Raw genomic sequence first — 17,052 nt, forward strand, 5'->3', positions numbered from 1 at the left:
AAATAGGCTGAAAAAGGGCCTGGCAAGAGGAATTGTATATATATACTTTGCATGTTCAAATTTTGCTCATGTTAAACTATCAAAGACAAGCGACCACTTTCTTTCTCCTGACCACTTCTGTTCAAGTCTCTTCCTCGTAAAATAGTGGTACTAGTAAAACTATACATGTTCAAAAGGAATACATGATTTCCGTTTTCAGAATGACATAATCTATTTACAGAATGCATTATATAAGTGAATTTGTAGAATACTCAATGATAGAATTAACTGGTTATTTTATACACCGTACAGATTACACATTGAGTTTGAACAAACTGAATTGTAAAATTAGATCAGTGCTACAAGCAGCACACACACATTAAGCACCATAACTTGCACTTTATGCAACTAATTATTACAAATCAGTCACTTGCCCTGGTAAAATAATTGGTCGGCAGACATTGCTTGCTAGAATTGCAATTTGCTAACAAATGATTGCCCAAAGGTCCAACCCTTTGGCACAATGTCGTTGAACACAAGCGTGTGCCCATCAGTGTTGGTTAGTCCGAAGGAGAGCATCTTTCCTCTGAGATTCGCCAGCGAGTGCCAGTTAGCACCCCAATTTCATGCCATAGACATTCAGTCTTCAGAATCATTGCTCTTGGCATCCATGGACTTGATCGAGCCTGCTGCATCAACATTGCTCATAAGCAAAAGATTGAAGTAATCGTGACCATTGATTTTGAACCTCATGCCGCCCCGCTTCACGCACGAAACCCTGCATGTGTATAGCAGTGGCATAGAAAAAGTTGAAGTTACATGGCTCCAGTGACCTAATTTCTGAATGAGTAAGAAGTGCATATTTTTATTTATTTTTCCGAAAAGGGGGGGCTCCCCGGCCTCTGCATCAGAATGATGCATACGGCCATCTTATTAACCAAATAACAAAAAGTGCCAACAAGGTTCCAAAGTCTCCATCTGAAAAAAGAAAAAGACGGCTCACACAGAGCCTAAAAGGCTAGATACACAAACTAGCCAGGAAAAGACGCCACAACCGGCTGGCTAAAAACGATAGGTAAACTAATTGCCTATCCTATTACATGACCGCCATCCAAACCGGTTGAAGATATCCCGAGCTATCATCTCCCAACGGATGGATCCAGTAACCAAATGCTCCCTGGCCTCCATTGGAGTGAGTAGCGACCACGAACGGATGACTTCTGTAGCTCGGAAAATAACCTGCAAAAAATGAATCCGTGATGTTCTGTTAAAAACCAAATCATTTCTGCAATTTCAGATAGTCCACAACATCGCGCAAAATCCAACCCGAATATGTCGTGCTAAGTCAGGCTCAACCCCATTAAGCCATGTCCCAAATAATGCGTTGACAGAATTCGGTGGAGTAATATTGAAAGCAATATGGACCGTCCGCCAAAGAACTTTGGCTAACGGGCAATCAAAGAATAGATGCTTGATCGTCTCATCCCGATCACAGAAACTACACCTAGTAGGTCCTGTCCAATTACGCTTTATCAAGTTGTCCTTTGTTAAAATAACTTGTTTATGGACAAACCACATAAACACTTTAATTTTTGAAGGGACTTTGACAGCCCAGACATACTTGGAAGTTGGAATGGAGTTCGAATTAATAATATCAATATACATTGATTTAACTGAAAATACTCCTGATCTAGTCAACTTCCAGCGTAATTCATCAGGTTGGTGAGAAAGTTGAACCTCCATCAGTCTCCTAACTAGATGGAGCCATTCTTCCCAACGATTGCCCGCTAGCGTCCGTCTAAAGTGAATATTAAGGGGGATAGAGTGAAATATTGTTCCCACGAACACCTCACGACGCTGAGCAATCCGATATAAAGACGGATATTGAATTGCCAAAGGTGAGTCGCCAAGCCAAGTATCCTCCCAGAAACGTGTACTTGCACTGTTTCCAATAACAAACCTCGTCCTATTGAACATTGATTGTTTGACTTTCATTAGTTCTTTCCAGAAAGGCGAATCAGTCGGCCTGACTGTGACCTAGGACAATATTTTAGTCTGGATGTACTTGCCGCAGAGGATCTGCGCCCATATGGCCTCAGTCCCGGAAGAAAGCTTCCACAACCACTTACTAAGAAGGCATCTGTTCTTAACTTCAAGATTTTCAATACCAAGACCCCCTTGGTCTTTCGGTCGACAGATGATGTCCCATTTAGCAAGCCGGTATTTTCTTTTAAGTTCATCACCCTGCCAAAAGAAGCGCGACCGATAGAAGTCCAGTCTTTTCCTAACACCAACTGGGACCTCAAAGAACGATAAGAGGAACATAGGCATACTCGTGAGCACCGAATTAATCAAGATCAAACGGCCTCCGTATGACATGAGCTTACCCTTCCAGCAGCTCAATTTCTTCTCAAATCGATCCTCGATGCACTTCCATTCTCTGTTTGTCAGCCTACGATGGTGTATCGGAATACCAAGGTATGCGAAAGGTAAACTCCCCAACTCGCACCCAAACAATTGCCTATAAGACTCCTGTTCGTCTTTGGCTCTACCAAAGCAGAACAACTCGCTCTTATGAAAGTTAATCTTTAACCCGGTCAATTGTTCAAAAAGGCATAACACCAGCTTCATATTTCTCGCATTGGCCAAATCATGCTCCATAAAGATGATGGTATCATCAGCGTATTGAAGGATGGATACACCTCCATCAACAAGATGAGGTACCAAACCACCCACTTGACCATTCTCCTTAGCCCTTCCTAAAATTGCTAACATATCCACCACAATGTTAAACAGGATAGGGGACATCGGATCTCCTTGTCTGAGGCCTTTATGTGTCTGGAAGAAATGACCTATATCGTCATTCACTTTAATTCCCACACTCCCTTTTTGCGTAAAGGATTCGACCTGTCGGCGCCAGGCTTCATCAAAACCTTTCATACGCAATGCCTGTTGGAGGAATGGCCACTTGACCTTATCGTACGCTTTTTCGAAATCCACGTTAAAAATTACTCCATCTAATTTTTTGGAGTGGATTTCATGGAGCATTTCATGAAGAACGACCACCCCTTCAAGGATGTTCCTGTCCGGCATGAAAGCAGTTTGGGATTGTTGCACCACAGAATGCGCAATCTGTGTGAGTCTATTGGTCCCGACCTTGGTGAAGATTTTGAAACTAACATTGAGGAGGCAGATCGGTCTGAACTGCTCAATTCTCACAGCATCCATTTTCTTAGGGAGCAATGTGATAGTTCCAAAATTCAAGTGAAATAATTGAAGTTGTCCAGAGAATAGATCATGAAACATAGGTAGTAAATCCCCCTTAATAATGTGCCAGCACTTTTTATAGAACTCGACCGAGAACCCATCCGGTCCGGGAGCCTTATTATTTTTCATTAGTGCAATAGCATCAAACACCTCCTTTTCTGTGAACGGGGCAACCAGGATATCATTATCGGCATCAGACAATTGAGGCATATCCTCAGTCCTGGACTCATCGAGGGACACACAATTATCCTCCGGAGGTCCAAATAACTGTCTATAATAATCGGTAATCTAGGTTTTGAGATTATCCTGACCTAAAATAGTACCCTCATCCTGTTCAAGCTGAAAGATCCGCTTCTTTCTGTGCTTACCATTAGCAATGAGGTGAAAGAATTGAGTATTCGCGTCGCCTTGGACCACTTTGCGGACCTTATCTCGCAAAGCCCACTTCAATTCTTCTTCGTGGAGAAGTTCTTTCAACCTCTTCTCCGCCTCATTTTTAACCTGGAGCTCAGAAGGCAGCAAAATCGCGGATTCGGCTTTTATGTCCAGGGCCTGTACATGAGAAAGGAGCCTATCCTTCTCGATCTTATACACCCCACTGAGGTGCTTAGCCCAACCTCGTAAGAAACTTCTCAAATGCCTAATCTTATTTTGCCAACGCTCGACCGCCGTCCTACCTCCTACACCCTTAGCCCATTCCCTGGCTATGAGGTCCAAGAACCCCTCGCGTTCGAACCAAGCCATCTCGAATGAGAAGGTGTTTTTGTTTTCCATATGGTTCGGCTCCCCTGAGTCGACGAACAAAGGTGTGTGATCGGAAACTCCCCACGTGAGAGCTTGTACCGTAACAAGAGGGAACTTCTGTTCCCACTCCACGGTCGCGAGAACTCGATCAAGCTTTTCATATGTCGGATTTGGCAGAGCATTGGCCCAGGTAAACTTTCTACCAGAAAGCTCTATCTCCCTCAGATCCAAGCTTTCAATAATGGTATTGAACATAAACGACCACCTGCCGTCAAAGTTATCATTATTTTTTCCTCTCTCCTCCTAATGATATTGAAATCACCCCCGACCAAAATCGGAAGCTGCTCGGAACTACAGATTCGAACAAGGTCCGCCAGAAACTCCGGTTTAAGCTCGGGCTGTGCGGCACCATAAACCGCCACCAAAGCCCAGTTGAACCCATCAACTTTAACCTAACTCGAAACTTTACCGCAAAGTCGCCCATTACTACACTCCGGAGTTCAAGGGAATCACATCTCACACCCAGTAAGATACCTTCCGATCTTCCTCGTGGAGGGAGGCAATGCCAATCGAAATCAATACCACCCGCAAGAGAGGAAAGAAACTGCGGCGCAAAATTATCTCTACCAGTTTCCGATAGAGCAATAAAATCTAACCGATGTTCCAGAGGCCCCAGGAAGAAACCTTCTTTTAGCCAAGTCTTTTAGACCTCTGCTATTCCAAAAGATTCCTTTCACATTTCGTCATGGAATTTTTTAGAAGTCCGAATCCTAGCACTCCTACGCACTGCAGAATTGGGATAAATCTTCCGTTTCCACTTACGCTTTGGCTTAGTGGGCTCTGTCACCCGATCCTCATAACCGGGCTCAACGGAACTAGCAGCTGCAACATCTAGGGGCACATCATTGTCCTCAGACTCATGATTAGAAGGTGCTAGATCCGCACACAGATTATCTAGCACTCTAACCCCTAACGCATCAATCTCCTCATCGTTCATGGGTTTAACCGCTGCAAGATTACGAATAGTCTCTAAGGCACGCTCCGCCTCCAAATCTAACATATCATTCACCGAACTGGAGATCTCACTATCAGTAACACCTAGTGTAACTCCTAATTGGTTTGCATTATTAATAATCTCCTCAAAAGAAAAATGCAATAAAGAATTAGATATGTTGATGGACATACTAGAAGATATCGCAGCATCGTGAAGCTTGGCCACCCTCATAGCGCACCGCTGCTGCATATCATCCACCTCCGGAAGCTCCTGAACGCGAGCACTCATCCGTCTCCCCGTCGAGACCGGGTCCGGGATCCCGCCAAAGGCCACAACCTCCTCTCTAGTAAACAGAGGAGGCGGCTGCGGGCTCCCAAGCCCCTCGGACAAGTGCCCCACGGGTAGGACAAGAGACGGAACAGCTGGGGCCTCCTGCCCGCTCCCTCCTCCTGTCCCAACCCACGGCGCCGAGTGGTGCGCCAGCATCTTTGGCGAGATGGTCCTCCTGACCGCCGCAGAAGAAGGAGGATTCAGGGCCACCTGCCCCGAACCCTCTCCCCCCCAGCGCCACAAAGGTCGCGGGCGCTGTCGCCGCCACCGGGGACGACATAGCCGAGGCCACCTGCCTCGGACCACCTGTCGCAGCACCCGCCGACGCCTCCAAGACCTGGATCACCGGCAACGGAAGAGAGATGGGAGTTGTCGAGGCCACCTGCCCCGACTCCCCTCCCCCAAGCCCGAACTCGGTCGTAGACATCAGCTCCGGAACCACGACCACAGGTGAGACAGGGGGAGGAGAAGCCACCATGGGCTCAACGTCCCCAGCTCGGACCAAAGTCCTCGACGATGTCGCCATCACCATAGGTCCATGCAAAGACCCGCCAGCTCCCTCGAACTCCAACAGAGGGAGCGTATGCTCGAAGACATCATCAGAATCCACCCTGTCGCACCAAAGTCTGGGAGGGGCTGAGGCTGGCTCGAAGGAACCAAACCTCAGCGAAGTCATAGGCACCGATGGTGAAGGTGCCGGCTCAACCCCGGACCCAACCCCGGGCAACTGAGCACTGGGGCCAGAACCGTTAGTCCCCTTCCTCGAAGACTCGTCAGTCGGTGCCCCCCTATCACCCGCACTGTCGTCACCCTCGTGCATATCCACGTCATTCTCATTAATGGCCTCAGCAAACAGATCAGTGTCCTCAAACCCAATCTCGATTGGGAAAATCTCTCCCCTATAAGTCCAGTTGACCTTATCCGGTACAAACTCAATATCTAGAACACTCACTAGAAGCCGGGCTACTCCATGAGCTCTAGTAAAAGCCATATCTACTCTTTCCGTCTTCCCAACCATAATACCAATGCTGGCCGCAACATGAACATCCTGCAACGGTTTGGACGGGGCTCCCGAAAACCTCAACCAGACCTGTGTAAGTGGTTTGCCCTTAGGCTAGAAGCTCAGGAGCCACAGAGGGGAAATCCACCCTAAAGACATTGTCCTCGAGAGCAACCAACTCCCACTGGAACTCACCCGGTGCCAGTTCCTGAAGCCTCCGCACAATCTGAGCCTCAGTCACCTCACCCTGGGTCGCTTTCACAATCCCGGTGGTCATGCTCTGTGTCTCCTCCGGAATCTCTCTCGCTGCCGGGGACTCAAAGAACATCAGCTCCGCATAATATACTCCATACATTGTCAGAGCCGGAGCCTGATCACGCAAAAATGGGCAATCCCCAGATGTATGTGCTGGCTTGCCGCACGACTTACATAGCTCCGCCACACACTCAGCAATAAAGTGGCCCTTCTCACCACAATGGTAGCAAAGCATCCTTTCTTTCTTGCGCGCCCATTTGGCCGCCCTCTCAGAATCAGACCTGTCAGAAACCTCAGCCACCGACCCGGATGCAGGTACCTCCACACTAGCCAGGGCCGTCACCACCTCCATCGCCTGAGTAGTGAGGTCTGTAGACTGAGCGTGATCAGTCTCCGCCGCCTCGTGGTCACCAACAGCCGGGGGCGGTTGTTGTCGGCGATACCTCCCACGGGCACCCCGACCCCCACGATGTCCGCGGTAGCCCCCTCTCTGGCGGTTGTCCGGACCTGTAGCTCCTTCGACAAATCCACCGGGAGGACCGAGGAACGGTCTCTCCGTAGACCCGTCACTCTGCCAGGCGTAACCACGGCCTCCTCCCGTGGAAGAGGAACCACGATGTTGTCCATCTCCGTACGCATCATACCCATCATCTCCCCACTGGCCTCTGGGCGGAGCATGCGACTCATTGGCGCTAGAATTCTGATTATTCTGCGCCGGTCCCGACCGGTTCTGTGGCCTCGCAACAAAGTGAGGCGGAGGCGCCCGAGGTTGACCGCCCGTAGCAGCCGGCGCACTCCCAGGAGGAACCCCGCCCCGGCCAGCAACAGCCACACCGGCCGGCGTAGGGGGCCGAGGTCCACTATGACCCGCAGCCATCTGAGCAACTGGTACCGCACTCGGCGCCGGAGGCCTCAACCCGCCCCTACCAGCAGGCGTTTTCATGGGTAGATGCCCCGGCGTCCGCACGCCCAACTTGCTGCCGCCACGCCCTGGGTTGCCCAGCGGCACAGCACCCACAGCCGGCGGCTGTGCAGCCCTGCCAGGCGGCAGCACAGCCCCGCCCTGACCAGCAGCAGCAGCGGCCAGTTTTTTGGCGGGCGGCGCCGCAGTCCCGCGGTCAGCCATAGACGCGAGCGGCCGGATCCTTCTCGCCCGACCCAATCCACACGACGGGAAACCAGGAGTCCCTCGCCTAGGAACCCTAGCAGCAACAAACGTCGGTTCCCGAGCGGTGGAGCGATCAATCTCGAACGTGCATGGAGAGGTTTCGCTACGAGGAGGACTAGGACCCGGTACAGCCTGGGCCATATACCCATCTGACCCTGGCCCATCCCCTCTCGGCCACGACTCCCCCCGAGCCGGCCCAACGTAGCCCAACAAGCAGTTCAAACGCAGCGAGCGCATCTCAGATATCCCGATCGGAGGCACGGACGTCATGGCCGCCGCCGGCGCCGGACGACCGCCCATTCGCCTCGCACTCTTCCTTTTCTGAACAGTAATCCACGACTCCGGCCTAATCATGTCGAAAAGCGTAAGATTTGGAAGACTCACCTTGGGCAGGGGACCCTTCTAAGGTCTGAGCGCCGTCGCCGCCGTTCGCCGATGAACAACTCGTCAAATCATCTCTATTTTTTCGCCCGCGTGAAGCCCGATTCGTGCCGGATCGTCCGAAGGCAGAACTCGGTCAATCGTCGTTGCAACTTCATCCTCATTGTAACCTGAATGAAAAAAAAAATCACAAATGAGATCTGACGGCGTCGGAGACGGAGGAGAAACCACCGGGATCTCGTCCCCATCGTCGTCCGCATTGTCCTCATCGGAACCAGCCAGGGCCCAAAACCGGCCGTCGACGCGCCGGCGATCACCGTCGGCTAAGGACGACACCGTCGCGGTCGCACGCACGGGCGCCCGCCCTGTCGCCCGAAGTGCATATATACCTTTGGTACATGACAGGGATGATGCCACCTTTGTAAACACCGATCTTCCCCCAGGCTGGTTGGGCCATGTCCAGGGACGGAGCTCCCATGTATTCACCGGTGTCAATTGACACCAGTGCCTTCTGGCTTTTCAGCTAATAAGTATTAACAAAATGTGCGTATGACCCCAGCCCAAAAATTCCATTGACCCCAGCCCAGCAGCAGACCAGCTAATCTCTAAAGCCTTAGCCCATAAAATCCATTAAGTACTAAAAATATCAACAACCTGCGGTAGCAAACAACGATACAAGGCCAGGCCCAATGCTTACGCACGTCTCTATGTATCAATTAATCGATATACGCCACCCGCTGCTGTACGCCTGTACCTGTACGCGAACAGACGGACGCCCTCGTCTCTTGGTCTCCTCATTTCGATCCCTAATTCCGCAGCCACCGCACTGAATCGTCGACGAACGACGGCGAACTCGACGCCGTTTCATCGGGTGAATGTTGACATCGGCCGACCGTCCGCCGGTGCATAATCTTTAATTTGCAAGTGTTGGCTTCCCATCCCAGGTAATCTGCACCTTCTCTCTCGCCTCTCGGTCTCTACTCTCTAGACTGTCTATAAGACTACAATTCTACATGTCCATTGATTTCACGATGGCTATTGACTAAGTAATTTTTTAGTTTCTTTTCTATGATTTGCCCAGGACCAGGAGAATATGGATAAATTTTTGTTGAAAGGGAAACGACCAGCGCCAGATAGTAACGTGGCAGGGACTTCAAGGCCAGTTAGACCAAGACAAGATCTTGCATCAAATATTGGTACTACTCCTCCGCCTCCGGCAGAAATTAACTTAGATGCACTTCCTCATGATCCAGCTGATCAAAAAAGAGTCGGGCAGTACACAAAGAATCCTCAGAAGCAAGATGAAATTAGAAGAATTTATTTAAATAGAGGACCTTACAGACCACAAGAAGGCTTTAAATATCCTCAGAAAACCATCGCAGGAGCTGAACGGAGATTTAATCCAAAATGGTTTAAAGACCATCATTGGCTAGAGTACAATGATAAGGTGCATAAGGCATTTTGCTTGTGTTGCTATCTATTTAGAGATTGCATCGATGGCCAAGGTGGTAATGATGCATTTGTTGTTAAAGGTTTCTCTTGTTGGAATCAGAAACAAAGACTAGATACTCATGAGGGTGAAGTTAATAGCTTTCACAATGTAGCTGTTAAAAGATGTGATGCTTTAATGATTCAAAATCAGTCCATTAAGGTTGCCCTCGACAAGCAAACCGATATCACAAAGAAGCAAAACCGTATTCGGCTGAATACTTCTATTGAATCGGTTAGATACTTGCTACATCAAGGTTTAGCTTTCCGTGGCAATGATAAATCGGAGGATTCAAAAAATAAGGGGAATTTTCGAGAGTTGGTACAAACATTAGAAAATCAGAATGAGGATGTAAGAAAGGTACTCCTTCAGAATGCTCCACAAAATTGCAAATGGGTGTGTCCAGATATTCAAAAAGAACTCGTGCGTTATTTTGCCAAGGTGAATAACAACCATCACTATTCACTACTATATATTTATTTCATGTTGTTTATATTGTTGTGAGCACTCAAAATGACACTCTCTCTTGTTTTGCACAGATAACGTTGGATTCTATTCTTGAAGAGATTGGTGGTGACGTTTTCAGTTTATTGATTGATCAGGCTTCAGATGTGTCATATAAAGAACATATGGCTGTTGTCTTGAGATATGTTGACAAGCTTGGACTGATCCTGGAACATTTAGTTGGAGTTGTACATGTGAGCGAAACATCTGCAACGTGTCTCAAGTCAGCTCTCGAAAAATTGCTTGGTAAAATTGGATTAAGCTTCAAACAAGTTAGAGGGCAATGCTATGACGGCGCAAGCAACATGCGCGGTGAGTTCAATGGACTGAAAGCCAAAATTCTGGAAGAGAATAGGTCAACATATTATGTGCATTGTTTTGATCACCAACTTCAATTGGTTATAGTGGCGATTTCAAAGAAGAATGAAGATATTGCGGATTTCTTTTATATGATCTCTCTTCTATTTAATGTGGTCGGAGCTTCTTGAAAAATAAAAGACATGATCAGAGAGAGTAATCGAGAAAATGTAAAAAAATCCATAAGTAGTGGACGAATTAGTACTGGCACAGGGCTAAATCAAGATCAATCACTTCAAAGGGCGGGAGACACCCGTTGGGGTTCTCACTATAGAACCCTCTCAAGCTTAATCCAGTTGTTCCCATCAATTGTTAGTGTCCTGAATTATGTAGGAAAAGAAGGCAAGAAGGATTCCAAGAAAAGTGAAGCACGTGGCCTTCTATCATATTTTGGAACCTTTGATTGTGTGTTCTATTTGCACATGATGTTTCATATATTAGGGAGTGCCAATACTTTGTCACATGCATTGCAACAAAAGGATCAAGATATCTTGAATGCCATGTCATGTGTGAAGTCAACACGGAATGATCTACAACAACTAAGAGATGATGGATGGGAATCACTTCTAGAGAAGGTATATTTATTCTGTGAAGAACATGACATTCCTAAGCTAAACATGCATGATGAATATGTCGATCGGCATAAGCCAAGAAAAAGAACCAATATTACAAATCTTCATCATTACCAAATAGAGTGCCTTAATTCTGTTATTGATTGGCAACTTCGAGAGTTCGATGATAGATTCAATGAAGTGAATTCTGCATTGCTTATTCACATGGCTTCTTTCAACCCAAAAAACTCCTTCGCTGCTTTTAACTTGGATAGTTTATTGAAGCTAGCTGAGTTTTATCCTGATGATTTCAATTCAACACAATTGATGGATCTTGGTCATGAACTTCTGATTTTCATAGACAATGTCCGAGCGGACCAAAGATTTGCCAATTTGGATGGCATTGCCGATCTTGCTAAAGAGTTGGTGGAAACTAAAAAGCATCTTGATTTTCCTTTGGTGTATCAACTTCTCAAGTTGGTGCTAATTCTGCCAGTTGCCGCAGCGTCCGTGGAGAGATGATTTTCAGCAATGAATATTGTCAAGAGTGTTTTGCGGAACAAAATGGGTGACGAGTTCATGAGTGATTGCTTGATTTGCTATGTGGAGAAAGACATATTTTCTACAATAACGAATGATGATGTGATTGATCTATTTAAGAAGATGAAAGATCGAGAAGGGAATTATGAAATGTGAGTCTCGTATCACTTTACTTTTTTCCTTAACGATACTTATTTTCTGCATTATTTGTTTCTTACTATTTTGTGAATTTAATATGTTCTTTTGTTCATCCTTTCCAGAAAGCTAAAAATGAAACGTTCGAAGTCATCCTTTTCCCTATTATTTCTGGAATATGTAAAGAAGTGTTATTTTATGCTTTGCTCAGCCAATACTCGCTACTCAGTATGATTTTTTTTGATGTAATAATAATATCACCTGCATATTGTTGCTTTTTATATCACTCTCGGCCATTATCAATGTTGTTGCACCACTATAATTTGTGCTAAAGGCTTAGCGTGGGCAGTGGTTGACACCGGTGCCCATTTTTTCTGGCTTCGTCCCTGGCCATGTCAAAGTGCGGCCTTGGCATGTTGCACCAGCCGCCGTTATCATTGGGGAGAGCGTAGTTGGGCGGGCAGAAGTTCATGGCCGTGACCGTCATGCAATGGCTTGCAAAACAACGGGTCCTCACGCTTGCGATCGCATGCGATCTTGTAGCACTGCCCGCACGGTGCCATCATTGAACAGCACGGTGCTCAGAGCCGTCGTGCCCGTATCCTTCGGAGAAGAGGTTGCCATACCCGCACGCACCACCTGCATTATATAATATACATCACAAGTGTTAATAGACAAAAAACAAGACGAAGCGGGCATGCACACACAAAATAGATGTAGTTGTGTGACTTGAATAATTAGCCATTGTGTCGGAGGCGTGAACCGACGAACGGTTGCGGGTTATGGGAATGACACAGTTGTGGTGTCCGCGGCCACAAACAACAGCACACTGCTGACCGCCAGCAGCATCACCACAACAACTCGAGGTGGAGCCCTCGAAACTTTACAACTCGAGTTGGGCGCACAGGTTGAAGAGTACGGTCTATATTGATTTTTGGCTGATGGTTGTGTTGTGATGTGATGCTCGTATTCTCACGATTGTTTGTTTATATAGTCTTCACATGCGGTTGATTCATTCCCACGTCGCAAGGCCACCCTGATTGATTGGTGAATGGAGCAGCTAGCGTGCAAATGAGCCTGGCCGTGCAGCCGTGCCATGCCTTCAGGTCCAATCCACATATATATGTACGTACGCGCAGACACATTCCTTGAATCATACTACGAGTGATCGTGTGCTGCACCTGATCCTTAACGTCTGCACCGCGGCGGTATCTGATGATTAGGTCGTGAAGAAACATTGAGTTGTTAGTAAGGTACATCCATGCATAGATCCTTTGAATCCGTCCAGTTTACTGTATGGTCGTCAAGAAAATAAATATTAGTCGGTTTATTCATGGTAAGTAGCATGACGAGCGTTAGGTCTGGTGGATCGTAATGCATGCCAAACCAGGCAACGTTCAAGAATTTGTAAAATATCCGTAAATTCAGAAAATATGCACATATTTAAAGAGACATTCTCAAGATTTAAAATATACACGTATTACTATAAATGGTCTCGGTTTTTATTTTTAAATCTTGGATATTAAAAAATGTTCGTGATTTTATTTAAAAAATCAAAAAACTTTAAAATGTAAAAAGGAACTAAAAAATTATGTGCATAAGTTTTCAAAAAGTAAAAAAGAATTTGAAACAACCGATGGAAGGCACCGCTCGCTTAATTGTATGCTACTTAATGTTAAGAACAATCTTAATTAGTGTATGCAAATTATTCCGCTTTAGAGTCAGCTCTGGAGATCACAGAGCAAGCTACGGGCCATAGGGAAAAAGGACGGCGTGCCATTCGCGCTCCACGCCGGCGCCGATGGCAGGATCATCGGCTTCCACGCATGATCTGGCCAATTCCTCGACACGATTGGCACATATGTTAAGATGGACAATTATTGAACACGCGCATGGTGCATGCCAGATCTATGTTCTGCATACATGAGATGAGCATACTAGCTAGATGCTGATTCTGAATTCTGTAGTGCGTCTGTTTTGTTGATGCCGGTTGATGGACAAACGGACTGAGCCCCATGGAGGTGTGAAAGCAAACTTATTTGAATATCAGGGAGGGACTCACCGATAATAAAACCATCGCTTTGTCCAACGTCTCCTGTTCTTCGAATATGACTGTTCCGATCAATTTGAGATTCTCCTTGAACGGTTCGATCATTTTGAGATTATCTGAATACTTTGATTTGTGCTTCATCTATAAAGCAGAGTGTGAGCCTATTTCAAAACTAGTAGGAAGTTAGCGTGGTCGGTTAGTTATAAGAACCGAATTTTCTTTTCTTTTCATTTTTTTGCATACGAATAAGAACTGGTACTTTCAAAATTATACTCTTCGAAGATGCGGGTTCAAATAAAATTAAAAGAAAATAGGTTAAAAATGACCTGGCCGGAGGTATACAATTCCATATTCAAAATTTACTTCTTTTAAACCATCAAAGACAAGCAGTCACTTTCTTTCTCCTGACCACTTCCGTTCAAATCCCTTCCTCTTGAAATAGTTGTAGTAAAACTATACATGTCCCGAAGGAATACATAATTTCCGTTTTCTACATGGATACATTTCTGTGCTTGAATGCTAGCAGCTTACCATAAAGTACAACAGAATGACATAATCAACTTACAAAATGCATCATATAAGTGCATTAGTAGGATACAGAATTGATAGAATTAATTGGATGTTATATACACCATATGAATTACACAATGAGTATGAACAAATTGAATTGTAAAATTAGATCAGTGCTACAAGCAGCACACCCACATTAAACACCATAACTTGCACTTTATGCAACCAATTATTACAAATCCATCACTTGCCCTGATAAATTAATTGGTCGGCAGACATTGCTCGCTAGAATTGCAATTTGCTAACAAAGGATTGCCCGAAGGTCCACCCCTTTGGCACAACATCGTTGAACACAATAGTGTGTCCATCAGTGTTTGTTAGTCTAAAGGAGAGCATCTTTCCGGTCAGGTTCACCAACGAGTGCCAGTTAGCGCCCCAATTGCGTGCCATAGGCATCCAGTCATCAGAATCAGAGCTCTTGACATCCATGGACTTGATCGATCCTGCCGCAGCAACATTGCTCACCAGCACAAGATTGAAGTAATCGTGACCATTGATTTTGAACCTCACACCACCCCGCTTCACGCACGGAACTCTGCATGTGTATGGCAGTGACATAGAAAACTAAAGGTTAAATGGCTCTGGTGACTCTGGACTAATTTCTGAACGAGTAAGAAGCGCATATATACCTTTGGTACATGACGGGGATGATGCCACCTTTATAAACACCGATCTTCTCCCAGGCTGGTTGGGCCATGTCAAAGTGCGGCCTTGGCGTGTTGCACCATCCGCCATTGTCATTGGGGAGGGCGGCGTTGGGCGGACAGAAGTTTGTGGCAGTGACGGTGACCGTAACACCGGGCTTGCAAAACAACGGGTCCGCACGCTTGCGGTCGCATGCAATCTTGTAACACTGCCCGCACGCGGCGCCATCATTAAACAACACGGCGCTCAGAGCGGCTGTTCGTGTCCCGTACCCTTCAGAGAAGAGATTGCCGTAACCGCATGCGCCACCTGCAGTATATAATACACATCACAAGTAATAGATAGAATACCTAGATGAAGTGGACACACACACACACGATAGATATAGGGCGTGACTTGAATGATTACCCATTGTGTCGGAGGCATCAGCGCCACCATAGAATGTCGCATGCGCCTTCTGCCAGACGAAGGGTTGCGGGGATGGCGCAGCTGCGGTGTCCGCAGCCGCAGACAGCAGTGCACTGCCCACCGCCAGCAGCACCATTGCAACAACTTGAGTTGGAGCCATATCTATGGCCGTGTGGCCTCGAAACTTCACAACTTATGGTATGTAGCTGATCCGAAAACTGGAGCGCGCAAGCTGATGAGTACGGCCTATATTGATTTGTGGCTGATGGTTGTGTGGTGCTCATAATCTCACGATCGTTTGTTTATATAGTTTTCACATGCGGTTGATTGTTTCTTACGTTGCATGGCCACCCTGATTGGTGGATGAACAGCTAACGTGCAAATATGCCTGGCCGTGCAGCCGTGCAATGGCTTGAGGGCCAATCCAGAGATATATGTATGTACGCGCAGACACATTCCTTGAATCATACTACGAGTGACCGTGTGCTACACCTGGTCCTTAACGTCGGCGCCGCATATCGATCGACGGTGTGTGATGATTAGGTCGTGAAGAAATCTTTAGTTGTCAGTAAGGTACATCCATATGCATAGATCCTTTGAATCCGTCAATTTTAATGTATGGTCGTCAATAAATTTAACATTCATCGGGTTGTTCATGGGAAGTAGCATGACGCTAGGTCCGGTGGATCGTAATGGATGCCAAACCCGGCAACGTTCAAGAATGTTTCAAATATTCGTAAATTCAGAAACTGTGCACAGATTTAGAGAGATATTCTCAAGATTTAAAATGCACATGTGTTACAAAAAATGTTTTCAGATTTTAATTCTTTAGATATTAAAAAGTTCCCATGAATTTTAAAATTATATCATAAATTTTGAAAAAACAAAAAGGAAAGAAAAAACTATATGCATAAATTTTTAAAAACTGAAAACGAATTTCAGAAAACCGATGGAAGGCACGGCTCGCTTGAGATGCTACATAGCGTTAAGAATAATCTTAATTAGTGTTTGAAAATGATTCCCCTTTAGAGTCAGCGTTGTGCAGGAAAGAACTGGAGGTACCCCCATGCGATTATTATATTGGAGATCACAGAGCGAGCTGAGGGATAATTTACGTTTGTGCATGAAGAGAGAATAAGTAATCATGTTTCAGATAGATTATCTAAGTATGCTCTAGAACTTAGTGTTGGCCGCCTTGTTGGGCTTAGTATTCCATGTTATTGTAAGTTGTCCTATCAACATTCCATTTAATGTACAAAGCTCAACAGAGTTGTCCCTCACAAAAAAGTAGACTTGTTAGAGATCCTTCCTTCGGTAACTATCCTTAGGGATTATTTTTTAAAAAAAGACTATCATTAGGGAAAAATGGGCATAGTTAAAATCAGCGAGAGGGAGATTAGTGGGGAAGAGGAAATGCCAATCTCTTACAAAACACCCCGTAACAGAATCACTAACCGATTCTCTGTAAGTCAGAGGAGCAAATGGACGAGTATCCTTTAGTGAAGTATATTTGCTCCTCTAAAAAGGTATCGCTTCTAACCGAAGTCCTAAACTGAACTTCTTAAAAAAACTGAACACAAATTCGGAGCAAATTTGATTCAAACAACTACACCATACTTGATTCGAACTCGATTCAACTACTTGCATAAACTATGTTACATAACTTAAAGAAATTGAAATTAGCT

General features: G+C 45.9%; 1 protein-coding gene and 1 pseudogene across 1 annotated transcript; both read right to left on the reverse strand.

Moving 5' to 3' along the window:
- Positions 1–447: 447 nt before the first annotated feature.
- Positions 448–12,439, reverse strand: LOC123067181 (expansin-A24-like; annotated as a pseudogene).
- Positions 12,440–14,346: 1,907 nt separating this feature from the next.
- LOC123064426 (expansin-A24) lies at positions 14,347–15,527 on the reverse strand. Its single transcript, XM_044487912.1, has 3 exons — positions 15,368–15,527; positions 14,944–15,268; positions 14,347–14,849 (listed from the first exon to the last, which is right to left on the reverse strand). Exons 1-3 carry the CDS (start codon positions 15,525–15,527, stop codon positions 14,540–14,542), a joined length of 795 nt encoding a protein of 264 aa, XP_044343847.1. The 3' UTR covers positions 14,347–14,539.
- Between the last annotated feature and the right edge of the window lie 1,525 nt (positions 15,528–17,052).

This window comes from Triticum aestivum, chromosome 3B (genome assembly GCF_018294505.1).
Source record: "Triticum aestivum cultivar Chinese Spring chromosome 3B, IWGSC CS RefSeq v2.1, whole genome shotgun sequence".
NCBI classification, from domain to species: domain Eukaryota; kingdom Viridiplantae; phylum Streptophyta; class Magnoliopsida; order Poales; family Poaceae; genus Triticum; species Triticum aestivum.